This window comes from Corythoichthys intestinalis, chromosome 1 (genome assembly GCF_030265065.1).
Source record: "Corythoichthys intestinalis isolate RoL2023-P3 chromosome 1, ASM3026506v1, whole genome shotgun sequence".
NCBI lineage: Eukaryota > Metazoa > Chordata > Actinopteri > Syngnathiformes > Syngnathidae > Corythoichthys > Corythoichthys intestinalis.
In genome coordinates this window covers 19,908,178-19,931,989 of record NC_080395.1, presented here as the reverse complement: position 1 = coordinate 19,931,989, position 23,812 = coordinate 19,908,178, and the positions used below count along the sequence as shown (strand labels likewise).

At 37.6% G+C, this 23,812-nt stretch overlaps 1 protein-coding gene across 3 annotated transcripts in view; it reads right to left on the bottom strand.

Annotated features, from left to right (window-relative positions):
• cdh8 (cadherin 8) overlaps nt 1-21,748 on the bottom strand; it is a 331,679-nt gene extending 309,931 nt beyond the window's left edge. For all 3 annotated transcript variants that reach the window (XM_057840449.1, XM_057840441.1, XM_057840457.1), the window contains exons 1-2: nt 21,555-21,748; nt 8,803-9,204 (exon numbers count right to left, since the gene is read on the bottom strand). In XM_057840449.1, coding sequence (XP_057696432.1) covers nt 8,803-9,030 — 228 coding nt within the window. In that variant the 5' untranslated portion in view covers nt 9,031-9,204; nt 21,555-21,748. The remainder of the gene's footprint in view (nt 1-8,802; nt 9,205-21,554) is intronic.
• Nucleotides 21,749-23,812: the final 2,064 nt, after the last annotated feature.

The window sequence follows — 23,812 nt, the reverse complement described above, 5'->3', positions numbered from 1 at the left end:
CATTTCAAAAACCAACCATTCATTTATGAATGTGAATGCACTGTAGTGTACATATTTAAATGTTCAGATATTAAGATTTGAATGAGGCAAAATAACATGCTTTTTCTCTCAAATGTATTGTTATAGTCATTTGTTTCGATGTACTGTAATTATTTTCTGTATAAAAATTTGGTGTTCAAAAAGTCTTTTTTTCAAACTTGAGTCTTGAAAAAGAGGGGGTCGTCTTATAACCAGGGCCGTCTTATATTCGGGCCAATATGGTAAATAACTTTCAAAGTTCATGTTCTGTGCTAATTTATTTTTTCAGTCACTGTTTCAGTTGTTTCAATAATTTCTATTCATGCTTTTTAGTTTGTTATTACGCGATCATTATAGTTTTGTTTTGAAACTGAATTTGAATGACTTTTGATTTAATTATCTGATTTCACTTGTGTATCGTTGCAAAGTGGATTCTGATGACTCCTTATGAGCACCACAAAATAGTTAGTGGCAATTCGTGGAAAGGTTGCTTGGTCAGTATTGTGATTTAACTAAAGAACCTCTGGTGAATACTGCTCAAATCTTGCACTCAAATCAGTGCATCTAGTCAGCACATCGAGATTTTTTGCATTTCGCTATATTGGCACATGATATTTTGTCCCAAATCTACCGATCATCCTCATTGACTATAGAAGTGGAAAACGAACTGACATACTGTATGGCTAAAATATCTATCGCAGTGCTTCTATTTTTTCCACACATTTATACTTATTTATTCATAATATAATTACAGTAATTTTCAGACTATAAGCTGCTACTTTTTCCTTTATTTTGAATAATGCAACTTATAGTCCAGTGCGGCTTATTTGTTGATTTATTTGTGTTAATAGGTAAAACTCTTATAACTATTATTCTACAGCTGCGTCAAAAGACCATCATAATTATGACATAACACTATAATGGGCATTACTGAATGCTTATGACAGAAATTACGTCATTAACTTTAATCATGTCTAGCTCGGATCGGTAACACTTTATAATAACTATCCGTTTTACTAGTTAATAGATCATTAGTAAACTGTTGATAAATGATTTATTGTTGATTTGTGAAGTATTTGTTAACAGTTTGTTAAGCATTTACAGGGTGTTCCAATATGGTTGACCCCATTCTAAATACCCATGCTCTTTGATGGATCTTAATAAAACTATATACACTTTATGTTGAAGGTCATAAGTTTTATTGGTTAAATATACAAAGAAAAGTACAAATATTTGTTGGTTCTATGGCAGATTTTCATAAATGTGCAACATGAGCGCTGCCTTCAAAATGCCTTTTCTTTTTAAGTGAACGGCACTTCTTAACCTGAAAAGATAGACATGCCAAACGTTATACACAAAAACTTGAACCGTTTCCACACAAACTGTGTTTCAGGTTAAGAACACCTTTTAAATGCTTAACAAACTGTTAAATACTTCACAAATTAACAATAAATCATTTTTCAACAGTTTACTAATGATCTATTAACTGGTAAAATGGATAGTTATTATAAAGTTACCTCGGATCTTTTACATCTAGTCAAAAGTGAGATAATTTGCCTGATACCACTAAATTACATCTGTTATAAGCATTCATGAATGCTCATGACAGTGTCATTCATAATTATGATTGTCTATTATAGTCTTATGGCGCCACTGTCAAACAAAGAGTTACCTAATACCATAACTAGATATTAATGAATCAACTGGAACAGTAACTGAAGAAATAATTAGCGCGGAACATGAATTTTGATTGTTATTTACATATGTAGCGCTGCAATGCATGCTAGGAGGCATGTTGGACAACAACAAGGTTGACAGCAGGTGGCACCAGAGGATGAATGTATCCCCCAAGGGAGCAGTGATGGCCAAATGAAGCTTCTTGAAGCAATGACATAATTGGTTCAATGCTTCAAAGCTTCATGGTGGTTCATTTGGTCTTATGACAGTGTATGATGCCGCTGTCAAATAAAGTTACCGGTTAATGTGTTTTGGTTTAAATATCCCATAATACAGTGAGGACAGCTTCGGCTTATAGTCCAGTGCGGTTTATCTATGAACAAAGTCCTTTTTCGTGTCAAATTTGGTCAGGTGCACCTTATAGTACGAAAACTACGTTAATGCTTTATTTATGTTTCATTTATATGAAAGGCAAACATTTTTGTGCTCATCTGGCAATTAAATTTACCACAAATTGACTCAAATGAACCTGAAGAAAATCTTCTGGATGATTTATGGGGAAAACTTCACCTGAGCTGAATTTTGAACTTCATGTGAATTCTTATGAAGATGTAATTTCACACATACATCCACGAGTAAGTGTGACCACACATTATTATCCCGTTCCTCGGTCTTCTCATGGGACACACTGCCAATTGCAAAAACTCTTTTTTTCCCCCACTCTTATGAAAACTCAGTGGAGGTCTGCACTCCGCTGAGTGCTATTCTATTTCAGTCTTAATTGAGCGTGAGCGTCACTGAAGTGTGAGGTAAAATAGTCTTAAACCAAAATGCAGCGTCGGCCAGCTCGGCTTTTCAATACTCAAGTTAGCCGTGATGAGCACTTCACCTTGCTCTTAATCATCGTCATTATCACCTTGCAAAAAAGTATAAAGAAAACGTATTTTTCGGTCCACTTACACGCATCAGTTCTTGCTGGGTCCTGTTGAATGTTTAATGCCAAAGCCTGGAGACTTTAAAACAGCCGAGATGACTACCAATGCACTTTTTTATTTTTTTTTTATTTTTATTTTTTTTTTTTTTTTTTTTTTACACCCCCTCTTCAAAGTCTGCAGAGAATTTCACGCCACAGCCAACAAACGTTAGTAAAGCGCACTTATCAAGCTCTTCATTGTGTCCTCCTACATGCGGTACCCTGCAAAATCTTAGTCCAGTCAGTGTGTAGGTGGGGTGTAGTCAGCATGTACGTGGATGACGTGCACTCATCCAGTCTAGTCAGCCAGTAGAAATTGTGTGGGTTTGTGTTATGTAGTTGGTATATAGGTATATATTTGGTGTATATTCAATGAGTAGGTAGCATTTAGTTAGTAGGTTGGTTGGTTGGTTGGTCTTCTGGGTAGTCGGTTAGTAAGTGGTACTGAAGACGGAATTTAGTGCGCTCAGTCTCGCCCGTTCGGCCACACCAGTATGGTAACACACAAATTTACGACGTTGGCGCTACTGAGTAGAAAATGCATATTTCCATAGACCTCATAATGACATTGACAGGTCAAATCCTCGTACGCTGCGCCTCACCTTCAAGTAGGGGGCCTCCCCACATCTAGTGGAGTTATTCTTAAACACGCAGCAATCTAACGCCGGATTTAGTTTGAAAAAGTACGAAAGCTGTACCGCATACAAACAGGAAGGATTGTCTCAGGAATGATTTGTTCGAGGATTCAAGGCAATTATTATAATTTTCGTACCATGCATGGATTTTGAAACGTTGTGAAAAAAATCAGTGGGAGAAATTAGCCGCAACGGCACTGGCGTCGTAGTTCGCAATATTTATGTAAAATAAATGCTAACTGCATGTTTTATTTGCTTTTAACCAGGAATCGAGACTGTTTTACGTCCATACTGTATCTATAAGGAATTCAGGGATTTAAGCATTTATTCACAAGAATTTTCAATGGAAAAAGCTTTTTTTTTTTTACATATGGCAGCCACAGCAGAGTCGACTTATTTACGTAAAATAAATGGTAACTGCCCGGTTCTTTGCTGTTAACACAAAGAATCGAGACTGTTTTCGTCCATATCTATAATGAATTCAGGGATTTACGCATTTATTCACAAGATATTCAACGTAAAAAGCTCTTTTTTTTGTGTTGAGGCAGCGCCACAGTGACTTAAAAACTAGCAGCACATTCGACATATTTACGTAAAATAAATGCTAACTGCTCTTTTTTTTTTTTTTTGCTTTTAACCAATAATCGAGACTGTTTTACGTCTACATCTATCAAGAATTCAGGGATTTAAGCATTTATTCACAAGAATTTCAATGTCAAAAGCTCTTTTTTGTGGTAAGGCGGCGCCACAGTGACTTAAAGACTAGCAGCACATTCGACATATTTACGTAAAACAAATGCTACCTGCCTTTTTTGTTTTTTTGCCTTTAACCAAGAATTGAGACTGTTTTACGTCTATATATTTATAAAGAATTCAGGGATTTAAGCATTTATTCACAAGAATGTCAACGTAAAAAGCTCTTTGTGTAGTAACGCGGCGCCACAGTGACTTAAAGACTAGCAGCACATTCAACATATTTACGTAAAATAAATTCTAACTACCCTTTTTTTTTTTTTTTTTTTTTGCTTTTAACCAATAATTCAAGCTGTTTAACGTCCATATTTATAAAGAATTCAGGAATTTAAGCATTTATTCACAGGAATTTCAACGTAAAAAGCTCTTTGTTGTGGTAAGGCGGCGCCACAGTGACTTAAAGACTAGCAGCACATTCGACATATTTACGTAAAATAAATGCTAACTGCTCGTTTTTTTTTTTTTTTTTTTTACTGCTTTTAATCAAGAATCCAGACTGTTTTAGGTCTATATCTATAAAAAAAAAAAAAATTCAGAGATTTAAGCATTTATTCACAAGAATTTCAACGTCTAAAGCTCTTTTTTTTGTGTTGAGGCAGCGCCACAGTGACTTAAAAACTAGCAGCACATTCGACATATTTACGTAAAATAAATGCTAACTACCCGTTTTGGTTTTTTTTTGCTTTTAACCAAGAAAGCAAAGACTGTTTTACGTCCGTAACTATCAATAATTCAGGGATTTTAGCATTTATTCACAAGAATCTCAACGTAAAAGCTCTTTGTGTGGTAAGGCGGTGCGACAGTGACTTAAAGACTAGCAGCACATTCGACATATTTTCGTAAAATGAATGCTAACTGCCCGGTTCTTTGCTCTTTTAACAAAGAATCGAGACTGTTTTACGTCCATATCTATAAATAGACGGATTTACACATTTATTCACAAGAATTTTCAACGTAAAAAGCTGTTTTTTTGTGTTTCCACTCGGTCAGCTGTGACAGAGAAAGGCCCCCTATTAATCAATCTATGATACTGCAAAATCACTTCGTTGATTTTTCTTGATAAGCCGTCATATTTCTAAGCAATTTGATGGATTTGAGGCAATTTCTTTTTGTTATAATCACTTATCCAAAACGTAGGTCATTTTTTCAATCAATGGGGTTTGGTTTTGTGAATGATTTACCTAAACATTTTACTGATTCTCAGTAAAGTATGATGATGAAGAAGGCATGTAGTATGGTCAGTCATTTGTGAGTACGTATGTAGCATTTAGCAAGTCATCTTGCAAAGCCTTGGAGCTCTTCAGCCCGTTTGAGTCTGCTGCCTTATCCTTGTAATGACGTACGTTAACTTCACTTGAGGATAGTAAACAAGTTCATCAAAATAATGATAAACTAACAAATGTAGGACAGTCTGGCACCATCAAACACTCCTAGTGCTTAAATGAGTTTGTTTGTTAGTTTCGTCCTTGTGACGAGCAGTCATTGTCAAATCCATCCGAGGCTTCCTAATTGACTCGTCCTAAAAAATTAATGTGCCACTTAACAGCATTTTTGTGTTTGTGTTTGTTTAAAGGGTAACTCAAATACACCGATGTAAATCCCGCCCGGTGGCCAATGTTTAATTGATGCGACCATATGACGACGCTGCGGAAAAGGAACACAGAATGCGAACGGAAGGCCGAAGGGCGAAAGAGCAGTTTGAAAGGTAGTAAAAAGGAGAAAAAAATGGAGGCCACCAGTTATGCTCAACAACGCTGGCCAAATGGAATGCTACGTGCCAGCCGGGCCGACTCACCCCGCAGGTGAGGCCCAGAAACGAGCTGTGAACAAGCTGCTTTGGCCGGCCTGGCACCTCTCGATGGGCCAAGGAACAGGTGGCCTGAACTGCAGGATTAGCCCACGGTTCTGCCTGCAACCACCACCCTGGAACTTTACCGGACAATGGCAGGTACATTTCAACCAATTGAACATCAGATGAAAAGAAATCGTATTTTTCGGACTGTGAGACAATTTTTTTTCCATTTTTTGGCAGGGGGTGCGACTTATACTCTGGAGAGAATTATGTGAGAAATTATTAACACATAATTATATCATTTCACTTATTATATCATTTCATTTCAATTGTCTGAATAACTCTTAATAGCTAGGTTACAATTATATATAGTGGGCACATTCTCAGTTCATTGTTTATGCATCATCATAGACTTCACTATTAGTTGACGAAACAGCTCAGACAGACATTGTGCCATGCCTTCCCGTGGAGGGCCGGGCCAGGCAGAGCATCATGGAAGCTTTCACTGCGATAAACTTAAACACGCTGGGTTCTAATGCCGGATTTAGGTGGATACAGGACGTAAGTTTTACTGCATTCAAGCATGTAGGAGTGTCTCAAGAGTGATTTAGTCGAGGATTCAAGGTAATTATTATATAAAATAGCACCATGCATGTACCGTATTGGCCCGAATATAAGACGGCACAGATTATAAGACGACCCCCTCTTTTTCAAGACTCAAGTTTGAAAAAAGACTTTTTGGACACCAAATTAATTTTTATACAGAACTACAGTACATCTGAAAGAAATGATTATTACAATATATTTGAGAGAAAAAGCATGTTATTTTGCCTCATTCAAATCTTAATATCTGAACATATAAATATGTAAACTAAAGTGCAATCACATTGGTAAATGAATGGCTTCTGGTTTTTGAAATGTAAATAAACCAATCTATTGTGATAAAACAACAAAATTGCAATAACTGCATTAGCCATCAAAGTGAAGTCCAAGTGTAACTGTAGTCTTGAAACAAATCTGAATAAGGAAAAACGATGCAATAAAATAATGCCAACTGGTTAAACTTGAGAGTAGCTGAGATCTGTCATGACAGAACATCCCTTCAATGATATATGGCGCCATCTAGCGTGGTGAATGGGGAGCATAGATGAGATCTGTAATGACAGTATATCGCTTCAATGATATCTGCCGCCATCAAGCGTTGTGAATGGGTATAATGTCTAGACTGGGAATATAAGCGAATATCTTTTTCAGTCTTATTTCAGTGCAAAAAACACCGTCTAATATTCGGGCCAATATGGTACTTTGAAATGTGAAAAAAATGAAATAAATGGTAAAAATTTGCATATCTAACTTGAAATATTTACGTAAAATGAATGATAACTGCCTGGTTTTTTGTTTTTAACCAAGAATCTCGACTGTTTTACATTCCTATCTATGGAAATTCCAGGATTTACACATTTATTTACAAGAATTTTCAACTTAAAAAGCTCTTTGTATTGTGATGGCCGCCATGATGGATTTTGTATCAATACACAATAGAGTAACTGCCCGTTTTTTTGGCAAACAACTATTCAATCAGCTTTCAAATTTTTTATTTTATTTAAAATTTTAATCTAAAATTGATCAGGGCCATTTATTGCACTAAATTAAAAAATAATAATAATAATAAGTCACTATTTCAGGCAAAAACTTACATGATATGTTAAATGTTGCTATTGACCATAAATTTATACTTTATAAGTTTTGTTATATAATAAACAATTAATCGGGATGTGTGTGTTGGATTTTATCAAATAAATTTCCGTCAAAAATTCCACTTATACTCTGGTGCGACTTATGTTTTTTTCCTCTTCCTTGGGCATTTTTTGACTGGTGCGACTTAAACTCAGGTGTGACTTATATTCCAAAAAATACAGTGAATAAGTAATCAAATTATACTAAAATTGAAGTAAATCACCTTTTGGGAGACTTTTCCTTTCATTTTCTTTTTGGGTACATAAACCAACATTTTAAGCAATTTACTTTTTGGGAGCAATAAACCAAACTATTTTTTTTTCAGCATTTTAATGACACAAAACAAGATATAAAGGTGCTACGGAGTTGCTCAAACGGAGTTGCTCAAACGGAGTTGCTCAAATATTTGCTCACGACTGCCACCTGGGGCCTAAAGCACAATGCACCCTGCGTTAAGTTCGTGCATGGAACGCATGCTTGTACAAGCACGGACATAAAACAGTGAGCGTTTGGCCCATCGAATCAACACCAGAAACGTAAAAACAGCAAATGTGATTGTCTACTGTTAGTAGCAGGTCTTAAGTGGGTTCGAAATGTGTTTTTGCCAAGAGAAGACAAGGCCAACCAAACTTGGCTTCGTTCTTCTTGAGTTCACGAATGTGAAACCGCCTTAGCAACATTTTAATTTTGGGACCACAGCCAAACTTAGACACTGTATGATTCCTGATGTTTATTAATTTGTCAAAAATGAAAGACACCCTTAGTTTAGCTTCTCAACAACATAAGAAAACCTTACTTTAAGAATGAAAATTAACATTTTAATTACTTGTTGGAACATCAGTCAGTAACGTAAGTAATCATTTGTAATTTTAGTCACTTGTTGGAAAATTTAATCCAACCCTAATAAAGTAATAGGAACAAGACAGTAACGCAACTCAATTATGCTGTACTCACTTGTTGGAAATGTAAACAATCCTAAGCTACGCTTTAAGGCTAGCCTATTGTTCACTTACAGTATTATGAAGGACATGGCGGGGTGTTTATTCATCGCCAAGAAGCATTTAAGCTCTTTCCATATCTTGGCTTCCCCATGACAACCAGAAATTCTCCCTGCGTCCGCCGGGAGACGAAGGGAGGGAGGGCATTCAAACGTCCGAATTAATGTTCCCGCACGATAAGCGAGCTTAATATAAACGACGACAAAGGCCGCCACTCACCCTGCCAACCAGGATTGGGTCGGGTCCAGAAAATTCCTCCAGCACAAACATTTGGTTCCAAACCCATCCTCTCTTGGCTCGGCTCAGCAGTCGCTGTCCTTCTCCGGGATCGGCCTCGGTATCGGCGCCTCCGATGGGGATCGTTGACACGCATGAAAGCAAAGTAATCCACACCAACAGCAAGGACATCCACACATCCTTCGGCATCTCCTCGGACCTCCTCCACATCTTCGACAGTTGTTTGTGTTTTGTTGTTTTGACAGCAGATACTCTTTCCAAGCGATGGACGGCTCCTCAGATGTTCAACAAAAGGTTACTAGCACGAAAGGTCATTCGGTGGGGCCTTCCATAGAGCGAGGCATCCAGCGCAGTGTCCATTTGGCCTTAATCTGAGCGGGAGACCTAAAACAGAGGGAGAATCATTAAGGATTTTTGTTTTCTATTTTTTAACAAGAACGCCGGGTGCCGTGTTGCCATCAATGTAAGTTTTTTTTTTTTGTCGTTGTTATTATTGATACTCTATGCTTTATAATAGTATGATAATAATAATAATTAGGGCTGTCAAAATGATCGCGTTATCGGGCGTTAATTAATTTTTTTCAATTAATCACGTTAAAATATTTGACGCATTTAACGCACAAATACCCTGCACAAAGAGATTACAATGACAGCACAGTGAAACGTGTACTTGTGTTTTTCGGAGTTTTGGCTCCCTCTGCTGGCGCTTGGGTACGACTGATTTTATAGGCTTCAGCAACCATGAGCATTGGGTAAGTAATTATTGACATCAATAATGGCGGGCTACTAGTTTATTTTTTGATTGAAAATTTTACAAATTTTATTAAAACGAAAACATGAAGAGGGGTTTTAATATAAAATTTCTATAACTTGTACTAACAGTTTTCTTTTAAGAACTACAAGTCTTTCTATCCATGGATCGCTTTAACAGAATGTTAATAATGGTAATGCCATCTTGTTGATTTATTGTAATAATAAAGAAATACAGTACTTATGTACCGTATGTTGAATGGATATATCCATCTTGTGTCTTATCTTTCCATTCCATCAATAATTTATTGAAAAATATGGCATATTTTATAGATGGTTTGAATTGCGATTAATTGCGATTAATTACGATTAATTGATTTTTAAGCTGTAATTAACTTGGTTAAACATTTTAATCGTTTGACACCCCTAATAATAATATCTTTAAAAATCTACAATATTAAAAGTGCAATACTAAATAATTACATGAAAATAAAGAAAATTTAATGAAATTACACAAACTGATATGATTAAACATTATATATTAACATTGGTATTAAGGCTGTCAAAATTATCGCGTTAATGGGTGATAATTAATATTTTAATTAATCACGTTAAAATATTTGATGCATTTAACGCACATGCCCCGCTCAAACAGATTAAAATGACAGCACAGTGTCATGTCCACTTGTTACATGTGGTTTTTGGTGTTTTGTCGCACTCTGCTGGCGCTTGGGTGCGACTGATTTCATGGGTTTCAGCACCATGAGCATTGTGTAATTATTGACATCAACAATGGCGAGCTACTAGTTTTTTTTTTTTTTTTTTTTTTAATTTTACAAATTGTATTAAAACGAAAACATTTAGAGGGGTTTTAATATAAAATTTATATAACTTGTACTAACATTTATCTTTTAAGAACTACAATTCTTTCTGTCCATGGATAGCTTTAACAGAATGTTAATAATGTTAATGTCTTGTTGATTTATTGTTATAATAAACAAATGCCGTATTTATGGGCAGTATGTTGAATGTATATATCCGTCTTGTGTCTTATCTTTCCATTCCAATAATAATTTACAGATAAATATGGCATATTTTATAGATGGTTTGAATTGCGATTAATTACGATTAATTATCTTTTAAGCTATGATTAACTCGATTAACCATTTTAATCGTTTGACAGCCTATATATATACTACAAACTATTGCCGAGGTCCCCTTTAGCAGGGCACTGAATACTATCCCCGACCACCATCTCTCTCCAATCTCTCCTAACAAGCATGCATGGTTTGCTTCATTGTGTAGCGTGCAACACAAAATCTATATAGTAAACAACAGTCTAAAATGAATTTGCCCTTGAGGGCTCATAAAGAGTTTAATATATTTTTTTAAATGTGCGTTATAAAAGGTACTACCTCATACATTATATTTTATAAGCTTCACTGTAACGGTCCCTTTGGTTATCATTACAAATGCTTAAAAGGCCTCCTAAGGTTTAAAGACTGAACAGAATAACAACGTTGCTTGATTTGACCAAATAGCTAGCCGTCACTTTGATTGATGTTGATCACGGTCAGCAATTGTTTTTAAAAGGATTTATGAAGTACAGTGTACTTTGAATAGTATTGCATATTTAACTTGATATGTGAAAAAAAAAGTTGATCAAAGATGAACACTTATGGAGGATTTCACTGTTTTATGGGGATTTACAGTGTTTCAAAAGGACTGCTGTCACTTTTGTTTAGCACTGTCAAAAAGTGATCCGTAGCGGGAGTCTAAAACAGGGGCGGGCAAACTATTCCACAAAGGGCCGCAGTCAAAGGGGGACTGGCATAAGGAATACCGGGGATTTAGCCGGTGGGCCGGTGTCGGGAGAAATAAGTAGGGTCCTAAAACTGTGGTCAAGGCAGCGGACGTTCATGCTACCGTGGTCAAATGAGCGGACCTAAAAATTTGTGCACTGCGTACTCCAAGCATTACGGTAAATTCATACCGACTGAGCGGCAAGTTAGTTGACATCTGTGTGCTCGTGTTGTTCCCAAGCTATAATGCCACCATTGCCATCATTTAAAGTCGCCTGATCTTAAAACCGCTCCATTTACATGAGCGATACATGTGCTGTCACATTAGTAAAGTCTTATGTGATTCTCTTGAGCAGCGGGTCATTTTAGTAGTTAGGTAGTGTCACGGAACGCGGGCAGGCTGGTGGTGTGGACCCAAATGCAGGGAAACAAAAGGCAGCAAGGCAGGTGGCGGTGAACTCAAAAAACGTTTTAATAATAACTAACAAAAACACAAAGTACAACCAAAAGGACTGGGGATCAAAAAGACAATGTTCAAACCAAACTTACTTTATCGGAGGGACTAGTACACGAGGGCTTGGACAGGACTTCGACTTTGACACTGACAATGACGCAACAGGGAGTGCAAATAAACCAGGAGATTATATAACCACACAAATGAGGGGTAACAACTAGGGCTGTCAAAATTATCGCGTTAACGCGCGGTAATTATTTTTTTTAATTAATCACGTTAAAATATTTGACGCAATTAACGCACATGTCCCGCTCAGACAGTATTCTGCCTTTTGGTATATTTTACAGCAAGGTTTTTTGTGCTGTCTAACAGCGAACTCTTGTGGTCGCTTTGCGACATGGTTTATTGCTTTCTTGCCAGTTCAATATGGCTGCACGACATCTTGGGCTGACGCCTACGTTGTAATGTTGTGCTTATATGATCCTTGGACAAGATTTGTCCGTAAGTATGGTTGTTGTAAAGAATGTACACATTATGTTAGTAAGCGAAATGTTATATTTTTTGTATGAGACACTTTTTGTTTATGTTTAGTGAACCTGTATAGCGTGCTAAGCTAACGTTGTTGCTAATGCAATGCTTGTGTACTTTTTTTTTGTAGTTTTACTAGGGTCTAAAGAGGACAATGTTTTGAGGCCATTTTATTAATAAATCAGATGAAAAAGGAAGAAGTCTGATTATTAAGGCGTCGTTCACTAGCTGTCTAGCTTTGGAAAAAGTAGACGCTTCGGAGTGAGGACAGCATAGACATATTTAAATGACAGTAGAGTGAAATGCCCACTACAGTCCTTATGTACCGTATGTTGAATGTATATATCCATCTTATCATCATGTCTTATCTTTCCATTCCAACAATTTATTTTACAGAATATATATATAATTTACAGAAAAATATGGCATATTTTATAGATGGTTTGAATTGCGATTAATTGCGATTAATTACGATTAATTAATTTTTAAGCTGTAATTAACTCGATTAAAAATTTTAATCGTTTGACAGCCCTAGTAACAACACAACGAGGAACAGGTGAGCACAGGAGGATGCAGGTTGGAGACTCTTCTGAAGACAGTACACAAGAAAGCCCGTCCGTCTCAGACCATAGGTCATGGTTTCAGTACTCCATGTGGTTTGTTGACATGTCTTCAGCAAACTGTTCGAGGGCTTTCTTGTGTACCGTCTTCAGAAGAGGCTTCCCCCTGGGGTGACAGCCATGCACACCAATTTGATGTAGAGTGCAGCGTATGGTGTGACAATGACAGGCTGTACTCAATTTGGACATTTAGGGATGTACGTATTTACTAAGGGGTGTACTCACTTTTGTTGCCAGGGGTTTAGATATCAACGGCTGTATTTTGAGTTATTTTGAGGGGAATATAAATTAACTCTATTCTATAAACTGCACACAGACTACTTTTTATTGTGTCAAAATTTCATTTTGTCTGTGTTGTCCCATGAAAAGATATACTTAAATATCTGCAGAAATGCGAGGGGTGTACTCACTTTTGTGATACACTTTATAGGTACAGGTATGTGTGTTGCTGGCTGGATGGCTTTCAATACATTCCATGAAGTGGGCAGGTCTTTCAATGACTCCCGGGCAACTCCCCCGCCCCAGTCTGCCCCTGGCCGCAGTGGGTGCGGGTTTTCGTTGCAACCCATCAACAGGACACCTATTCACCAATCTGGTGTCTTTTAAGTGCAATTAGTTAATTGCAGTCAAGTGTTTCTTGTTTTCCTGGACCCCTCATTGGTTAAAATGCCTGTGCTGGATCAGTTGTAACAAAGACCAAGACCCGCTGCAGGCCCTGTGGACCGGTTTGCCCACCCTTGATCTAAAACATCATGTATTTGTGAGGGACTGTGCTACAAATGCAAGAAAACAAGTTTACTATTAGTCATTTATCCAAAACAATTGAGCAACATTTGTAAACAAATTTACATCCTTTTTATGTGCATGTGTGGGTACTGCTCACTATTTGGCAGACATGAACTTTTCTTATGTAAAAGGGAGCCTTGTAGAATATCTAAAGTGATTTTATTCATTTACAAACTTCACCACTCGATACCAATCAGTTTTTCTTCTGAAGGTAAACTCAATATTTGGCAAGCACTCACATCATTTTTGGCATTCCAGTCGAACAAGCTTGTCCTTGTGTGCTTAACATCTGTTGAATTGTGTTATTACATTTGTTTGAATACATGATATTCTTTATTAAACAACAAGACAACTAAATCATGCAGGCATGCAAAGCGCTCAATAATTTGACGGTTTGCTCAAGGGTGCCTTCGACAGCCGCTGAAACCAAGATAAGAATCTTTCCAAATTGTCATTTTAGCGTTTCAGTGGTGGAATTTAACCAAGTAAAAGTATTTTGTTTTCTGTTTTTTTTTTTGTGTGTGTGTGTGTTTGTTTTGTGTGTGTACTTTGCTTGGGTACAAATATGAAGTCGTACTTTTACTTTACTGTATTTCCAGCACGTATCTGTACTTTTTACTCCATTACTTTTCAAATTGCCGCCTGTGATACACGTTACGTTTGTTTGTTTTTTAGTTTTTTCCCATTGTAAATTGATAGTTAGATTTTCATACCTCCGACGCAATCGATAAGCCCAACCCCATGCAACTATACCGTAATCCAGCACTAGAGATAGCAACACGCGTGCAAGCAAGATTAGGCAGGTGAACAAGATATTAACCAATGAAAACCAACAACAATTTTAAGTAAAAATTTGAATTTTCTAGTTCTTTTTTTTGAATATTGGCTCAGATCTCTGTAACATATACTAGTGTGCATACATATATATATATATATATATATATATATATATATGGCGGAAAACAGAGACAAGGCTGAAAAAGCAGGTTCTGCTCTTGCACCCCTCTTTAAAATAAACTGCTGTATTTTAAGCCAAAACAACTGTTGTGTTTGATAGAACAATATGTCTATAAGCTGCAATAGCAGATTTATGGCGCATTAAGCCCCCAAACTATTTTTAATTTGTCCATTTTACCCTGGAAACCCTCATTTACAGACGTAGCGCAACTGCTTTTTTTTTCAACCCAGCCATAAAACAAAAGTAATTAATTATAATTATTATTCAAAATATCTGTCATTTTTAGCTTAGAATCATTAATTGATGTCTAATATTTCGTTTAAAAAAAAAAAAGATTAGAAAAGAAATTATTCACATGTATGTTTTAAACTTTTAAACAAATTACGTCACAATGAAAAAAATTACATCTGTAAAAAAGTCACGGATATCCACCTCTTATATATCACTTAATTCTATTTTTTTTTTTTTTGTTAGTGTCACATTTTCTCCAATATGTTAGATGATAAATAATTGATCCAAAAAAAAAAAAAAAATGCCGGTGTTAGTAAACTGCCGCCATCTTAAAGCAGTAGACTTCTCAGAAAAGCTCTATTGTAGAGAGCCTTCCTAGCGAACCTAAGAAACTTTTTTATCTAAAATACTCATAAATCGGCAACATCTTGACTTGAATCTATCTTTAAATGATGAAACAGTTTTAAAACGTTCACACATCTAAAGTAGACAGAAGGGATTTATTGCAATAACGGGAGCAATTTAACAACTTTAAGAATTGTTTTTTTTTTTTTTTTTTTTTTTAGGAATAAAAAAAAACATTAAAGGTAACACCAGTTACTTTGTCAAGTAACTGATTATGCTTACATTCAGGTAGTTACTACTGAGTTACTAATTCAATTACTTTTTGGGAGAAGTAAATTGTAACTGTAATTAATTACTTTTTAAATTATTATTAACAACACTGGAAATCAGCGCAGTAAAACCGTAGATTTGTGACTTGTGTCATCGACAGTGTTGGGCACGTTACTTTAAAAAAGTAATTAGTTACATTACTCACTACTTCTTCCAAAAAGTAACTGAGTTAGTAACTGAATTACTCTATAGTAAAAGTAACTAGTTACCAGGGAAAGTAACTATTTCCGTTACTTTATAAAGAACTTGTTGTATGTCAAAGAATTAGAAATTTTCTGAGCAGTATTCGAGTCAGTGGAATAGGGAAGAACAGACAGGTAGTTAACTTGTTAGGTGCTTCAGCAGATTTGAATTGCTTACCACAGATGTCAACAAAAGCTTTGCCCCGGGACATAAATTACACATTACATGCAGGTTCTTTCCTTTAATTTCGACAAACTTGAAATAGTGTCTATAACTCCACCTCTTAAAGGACCATTTTTCTTCTGAATGCTCTGCCATCCCGGCCCTGTGCATCTGTTTTGCGTGTGTGTGTTTGCCGCACGCGCTGTTCCGGTTTGCTTGTGAAATCACCGGCTCAGATTGGCTTACCACGACACATGACTCTAACCCTCAGCCAATCACAATCACTTCCATCGCATTTCTCGAGGGGATGCATTCAGGTAGGCTCGTTTCCCGACAATTCACGTCACCTTCAAAGCGTCTGCCGTCCTCAAGATGGAAGCAGAATTATTGCTGGCTAACAGTGGGAGATGGGAACGAGGCTAGCATCAGGTGTAGCAAACACAGAAACGTTACCAAACTTTGGACAGCATTGTCTAATTGAATGAGCAGGGACAAACAGCTTGGAGTCAGAAGTACGTGCGCTATTCTCGAACCTGAACGCACCCAAAGTCTTGGATGACAAATTAACAGAGCAGAGAGTCGACTCGACACGGCTGGTAGTTTCTTCAATTTATTCAGCGTAAGTAACGCACCGCTTTTGACCGTCAGTAACTGTAACGGCGTTGTAACGGCGTAAAAAGTAATTAGTTAGATTACCCCGTTACTGAAAAAATAACGCCGTTACGTAATGGCATTATTTACGCCGTTACTCCCACCACTGGTCATCGAGTGCATGCACTGCTGCACTCGGTTCACTTTCGTGTCCGCAGTCACATTTGTTCATTCGCCCCCTCCCAGTCAAGATGGATTGGATATCTATCACCGTTAAAGGCAGCCATTGAGTTAACAAGGAAGTGATACCAAATCATCGGAAGCATCCCATAAATGACCAAAGAATAAGAAGGAAAGCTAAAAAAAAATTACAGGAAGTGACCTGAAAAGACCTTAAAATTACAAGGAAGTGGCGTAAAAAGAACTCATTTCCTGGCATTGACAGCAATAGATGTCCAATTCACTTCGACTGGGAGGGGCGAATTGTTCATTAGCCCCTCCCAGTCAATGGAAGCCAGTGGGTTGAATTATTTGGCCAGAAGTAAACACACGTGAAGTGCAATTGCCTTGAATGTTGCCTGCCTACCAAAATTAGTTTGACACTCCTGCTCTATACAAAGGAAAGCATTAGAGATAAAGGCAAGCTCAATATTTAGCAAGCACGAGATCTCTTTTCCAATGGGTTTCGCCTTGTGCGCTTAGCATTCGGTGAATAAAGTTGGTTTACGTAATTCCAGTGCATTTATAAAGAACTTATCAAGCAATTTGAGAGTGGGCTCACTATTTGGCTACAGCCTTATGTAACCCTTTTTCGTTTAAGGGAGTCCAAATGAGAGTCTAAAACAACTATATCATGATTTATTCATTAGATACTCCGCTACGTGTAGCAGGCAAAGCATTGCAGCTGAACGCAGGGTCTATTTTGTGGTGAGACTTTCTTATCAAATAAGCTCTCGCGGGTTTATTAGCATTTTTTTTTTTTTTTTTTTATACGGCGTTAAACTAATTAACAACCAATTTACAAAGGCTTCACACGGGGCCGCTCTTATTGTAAAGAGGCAGTCGTAATACACTGGCGACTGGAATACAGTTTTTATAAACATGCTTCTAAAACAATGCATGTTTTTCTCCATCAGAAGCACTTGAATGTCTTATTAACGCGACGGATTTAATCAGCAGCATCTCTCAAATGTCACTTTTATTATTTGGTTTCTCTAACTTGATGTGAGGTGTGTTGGGAGGGGGTGTGACGCATGGGGTTACTATTAGATCTGCTAACTCCCATATCACAACCGCACACAGACATACACACGCGGAATGCATGTCACTGCTTTGGGGAGTAATACACCTCTCTGCAGCGAGGCACTTTCAAAGACAATAAGTGGCAGCCTACTGCACCTCCAGCCAACTGCAATATCGTAAAGCGTGGAGTGATCCATGCTGCTACAGCCTGGAGATGGATGGGGCGCACGATAACGGAGGGGTTAACCCTTTAGAGGGTACTCATTTAACTAAGCGGATGCCAATGACGACGGCGCTAGATGTCCAATCCAATCGCTGCCAGCCCTCCCAGTCAAAATGGATTGGACATCTTTCTCCATCAATAGCATTGGAAAATGAGAATTCACAAAGGTCCTTTCAGTTTAACCCTTGTATTCTGTTCGAGTGAAAACTGACCAGTGTTCAAGTTTGGGTATGCCAAAAAATCAATGGTACTTTTTCATATCATTAGCCTCATAGTATAATTGCCTAAATAATATTTCACTCATTTTGGAAAACAAACAAAAAAAGCCTACTTGTCCGAAAACAAACTGGCCTTTTTTTTATTGTTTTGTTTTCTAAAAAGTAGTGTGATTTTCCAAGGGTATAAGCAGAAAGGCAGGATCACACCGAATTGAAATGAACATAAAATTAGGCAGATATCACAATTTGGCCAAAAAAATGACTATACGACTTGAAAATGGCTCAATCTTGATCCAAAAACAATTTTGCAAAGGCTTCATATTTTCCAGCAGATATCACAATATGGCCAAAAAAATGACTATATGACTTGAAAATGGCTCAATCTTGGTCCAAAAACAATTTTGCAAAGGTTTAATATTTTCCAGATGAGTTAAAATGCAGATCAAATTTAATCTACTAGCAAAAACGTGGGCAGATTTTGGACACAAAACAATCCAAGGGTTAACTGAATTGAAGTATATTGTTGTGAATGGCAGAGAATGGTTCAAATACTATGAAATTACAAAAAAAAATTACGATTGTTATTGGGGCTCGCAACCAGAGTGTATTTGTGTTTAAGTAACATTTAATTTATAGTTTATTTATTCATCAAAGATTTTATCAAAAAAATATTGTGAAAATCATTTCATTCATTTTCCCAGCCTCTTATCCTAATAATGTTCGCAGCCTATCTCAACTAACTATAGGCAGTAGGCGGGGTACATCCTGAATTGGTTGCCAATCAATCGCCGGGTGCAAGGAGACAAACAACCATTCACGCACACACTCATACTTAGAGAAAATTTAGATTGTTCAATCAGCCTTCCATGCATGGTTTTGGGATGTGGGAGGAAACTGAGAACCATTGATCTTAGAACTGGAGGGCGGACGTGCTAGAAAAGATAATTATTGAGTAGCTTAACACGATCAAATGTTTAAACTTAATAATAACTCAACTTTAGAGTGTTATTAGGGGTCATAGCCAATATGTGAATATCACATTCCTGGTCATGGAGGCCACATTTGAATACGAAATGTAAAAAAAATTTTTTTTTTTTTTAAATTACAAAAAATATAAAGGGTTAATAAGAGTGGGAGCTGATGAGTGAACTTGTGGGGAAGAGATGTATAGATGCTCTATGCAGGAAAATGGGGTGCCGGGTACTAAGTAAAAATCGAGACAAATACAGGGAAAACATACTGGGGCAGAATATGGAATGAAGGATACTAAGAAATTTGCGGGATGGATTACAATATAGGCACATGAAACTAGGAAATTTTAATGATGCAGGAGTTACAATATGGCACACAGATATTTGGGTGCAGCATACTGGGAAAAGAATGGTACTGCAAGCAGAAATTAGGATGCAACAAAGTATTGTACATAAGAAAAGGTAATATAACAAAACAAAATCAAACCATATAATGGAATAAATTAGAGAAATTAATACAAAAACTATAATCGTACTGTAGTAAAGAATGAATGCGGAAGAATGCGTGGCTTGTGGAAATACTTAAGTTTGCTTGGAACGGGATTTTGGGAATAGGCGCATGATTTATTGCTTAGCAGGAAACGGAGAGTGGATGTAAATATAAGGAATAGATGCAGGTGAATATAATGGTGATGGATGATACGGGAGCCGGGGACTGGGGTGGTTTAGGGATAGAAGAATTCGGGGAATGTTGCCGGACAAGTGTTAAAAAAGAAAGGGCGCGATGCAGGGAAGACGGTAGATAACGATAATTGTTTAGGATTATGGAATGATTTTTGAAATAGGGACAGTTTGGCAAAAGCGGGATTCCTGGGAATGGGGAAAAATACATTGACAGAAGACACTTGGGAGTATTGATGTTGCAGGGTTTGCGCGATAAGCACAAGTTTCTGTAAAGCAGTGAAATAGACTAAATGTCACATGATGTACTGAGAACAGGTCGAAATAAACAGGGAGTGATGTGTATACCATAGTCAGAAGACAATTTCAGGCACTAAAAATTGAATTCAAGACAGCGAAATGCTTTAGGTATAGGAAAGGCTTTTTGGAAATGAGAATATTTCACCTGAGTTAGGCTGCAGTCATGTGGGTATGATGGACAATGAATATTTTTGAGTGAAAGTGGGGAACCTGGAAAGAGTGATAGGGAAGGATTTTGGAAAAAATAATGAATCGCCTGAAAAACTGGAGGTTGAGAACTAAAGATTGGAGAAAAAAAATAATAAATAAACATTAAAATAAAAAGAATATGGGATTGATGTACAGTATAAAAGTAAAAATAGATGTTGGGAGCGCTTGAAATGTATGGTAATTGGGAAGAATTGCTGAGAAGTGGCGCACGTCTGGATCTCGAGTAAAAAGGATAGCGGAAAAATGTAGAGTGACATGTGGTATCTAGCACAATACTTTTGCGATCGGGATAGATTTCGAAAACAGGCATGAGTTCCCTACATCATGTACAAAGCAATAAATGAAAAATACTAGAAAGCATCGCGGGATATTAAAGCCGGAGTGGATATGGGACACTGAACGCTAGAATATTTCACTCTGAAAAAATTGAATCTTCAGTAAACTGGATATTGCATATCGGCGAATAAGTTATGAAAAAAAAATACTAGAAAGTGAAGCGGTATACTATGGAAGGGAGCCATTCCGGACTCTAGGAACAGATGCAGGGCAGATAATGGGCACAGGTTGCTGGAAAATGGTGTTGGGGGTGGTGAAAGAAGCCTGAATGGAGGACTCGGCGAATGGAAGTAAAATCCTGGTAAGTGGTATCACATCAAATTGAAGGCATCAGGATACAGCCATGCAGGACACTTTAACGGCGGATAAATCTCCTGTTGGATACTTTGAATGCCAGACAGAGGGAATGAATGAAAGGAAAGGAAAGGAAGTTGCCAATATAACTGGATTAAACCAAAATGTTGCGGTTCCTAATTTCTTTCTCAGTGAGTGAGCGGATCACTTTCAGCACCACGGAGACCGAACAGCTCCCCTGCCGAGTCGGGCAGCTGTCCAAGGTATCCGCGCACTGAAGCCCGTTTGTCTTTAGGCATGGAGAAACCTGGCACATTGCTCGGATATAAAGTTGTTTCTCCTAATTGGCGTGAAATAAATCGGCGTGTCTTTAGGCGCTCGTGCAAATTGCCTGACGTGAAGTTTGAGGCAGTTGCGGAGCACATCTCATGTCAGGGAAAGCAGCAGGTGCACTCGGCGCGCGCGCAACGAGATCATCCAAGTTGCAGCTGTCTAAATCTCATAGACGGTTTTACTTACTGGTGACACTTGCATTTTCCTTCTCTGCTGCGTCATTTTTCGCCCCTTTCCGTGAAATAGAAACTCCAATGTGAACGAGATGGCAGGCAAATGAACAATTTGCCGTTGCCCCAAGACCTCCCTCCAAGAATGAAGAAATCCTTTGCGCTGCTCGTAAAGCTCCGACAGGCTCACTGGTCGGGTGGAGGAGTGAAGAAGAGGAGTGATGAAGAAGAGAAGAGAGATCCGAGAGAGAGGGAGAGCGAGATAGACCCCCCCACCTACCCCTCCCAAACGCTGCTCATTGGGTCAACAGGCGCGCAAATGAACGCGCAGAGGTGGTGTTGATCAAAACCGAGCGCTTTTAGGACATCAAAACGCACCGTGCACTTCAATGCTTGTCCTTATTTATTGGGGACACGCTCAGTTTGAAGGGGGGTAATTAGTGGTGCACGAACATGAGCCTAGTTGTCATGTGATAGGGTAAGAGAAAACACGCACGCACATACTAAAAAGATGACTGGAATGCAGGTCGTGTACGGGGATAGCTGAAAAACTATTAAGATTTCAAATTAAAAGTATTGTGCTTGCAGCGTGTAAGGTGCCAAACAAGTGAATTACTCGTTAGCAGTAAGAATTGCAGAATGTTATTACTTACATATCATTTATAATTTATATCATAATATAATAATAATTAGCACTATTAATAATGTTCTTCTTATTATTATTATTATTTACTAAGTATTTATTTCCCCTGCTCTGCTTGGATTTTTGTGCGTCTTATTATTATAATTATTGTATATTGTTGCATTGGTGTAGTAAAAAATGCTACATATACAATCAATGATATTTATACTATAAGCTATTATTCATGTTGTAATAAAAACGTGTACTCCTTTAAGACATTAAAAATGTCCCATTGTGTCTTTTAAATCACTTAACGGAAAGGTCATGCTCATCTTGTCTGTAAATGAGCCAGTGTGTGTGCGTGCGTGTGACAGAGAGAGAGAGAACAAGAGAGAAAGAGTGCTGTTTTGCGCGTCCTCTAGCGGCAACTGGTGACAAAACAGCAACGTGTGGGATGGGGGTGGTTTCAGTGTTGTTCAGAGGAGGTAAAAAGTGGATTTTGCAGTCACTATTGTTACAGTGAGTTGCCTGTCTGACACACGGGCCCTAAATCAGTGCACTGATCTTAAAAAAACACACACACAAAAACCTGTCATTACCCGCCTGCTGTTCCAATCATTTTTGGACATTAAGTTGCATTATTTGTCGTCAGCGGCAGCTGCAGCCACACATGGGAGTACTGCAGTGACAGAAATCCTGCTGATTTTAAAGGAATGCCATTCATTCAAATCTCAGATGAAAAAGGCAAGGTCCCCTGCATTGGCATACAAGCATGAAATGAAGTTAATCATTGACATTTAGAAGTCCAAAATTTTTATGGCAAAAGTGTGTCGCAGACAAGTTAAAAAATAGTTAACGATGGCATTTTTACAAACAAGAAACTGTACCCGTGCACTTGCTCACTTATTCTCTGAACCCCTGATAGACACGTTTCCCAGGTACTTGCGCTTTACTTCCACATGTATGCTCGCAACTTCTGTTTTAGAATTTCTCCATCCAAAACAACAGTGGAGGTAGAGTAACTTTACTCATCAAAATCCCATAAAAAAGACAATTTGGAAATACCGCATCCATCTGCTATCATCACGACAGGAGAGGACAACATGTTCGTGAAGGCAGATGTGGAAACAAACTCGTGCCACCACAAAGACCGGTTGTTTTTGTAGCCATGTTGCCGCTGTGTGATGGAAGGAATGTTTTTCCTATCCCTGCATTTTCTTGTGTCCAGTGCTCAAAAAATACTACAGCTAAAATCGACTTGTTGCCTTTCATATTGTTATTACGATGATGATTGTTATTATGATGATCTTTAATATTATTTACTACAACTACTGTATCTGTTGCTAGCCTGTTGCTAATCAGTACGTGTTGGATGGCACAATTATGTCAATGCATAAATGCAAGTGTTACAAGTTTTTTGTTTGTTTACAGGTGGAAAACGGTGTTAGGAAAGGGAAGATAAGTTGATGTGCCTCACAACAACAATTACTGTACGTTGATGGATACAAGCCCGTCAACAGGGGTGGGCAACCGAGTATGTAGTCCCAGGCCTCAGGACCATAGGGGCCCCTAAATGACCAACAATTTATTTTACTTCACATTCACATATTTCTCATCAAATCATTGTCTGATTAAATTTTATGTTCTACTCA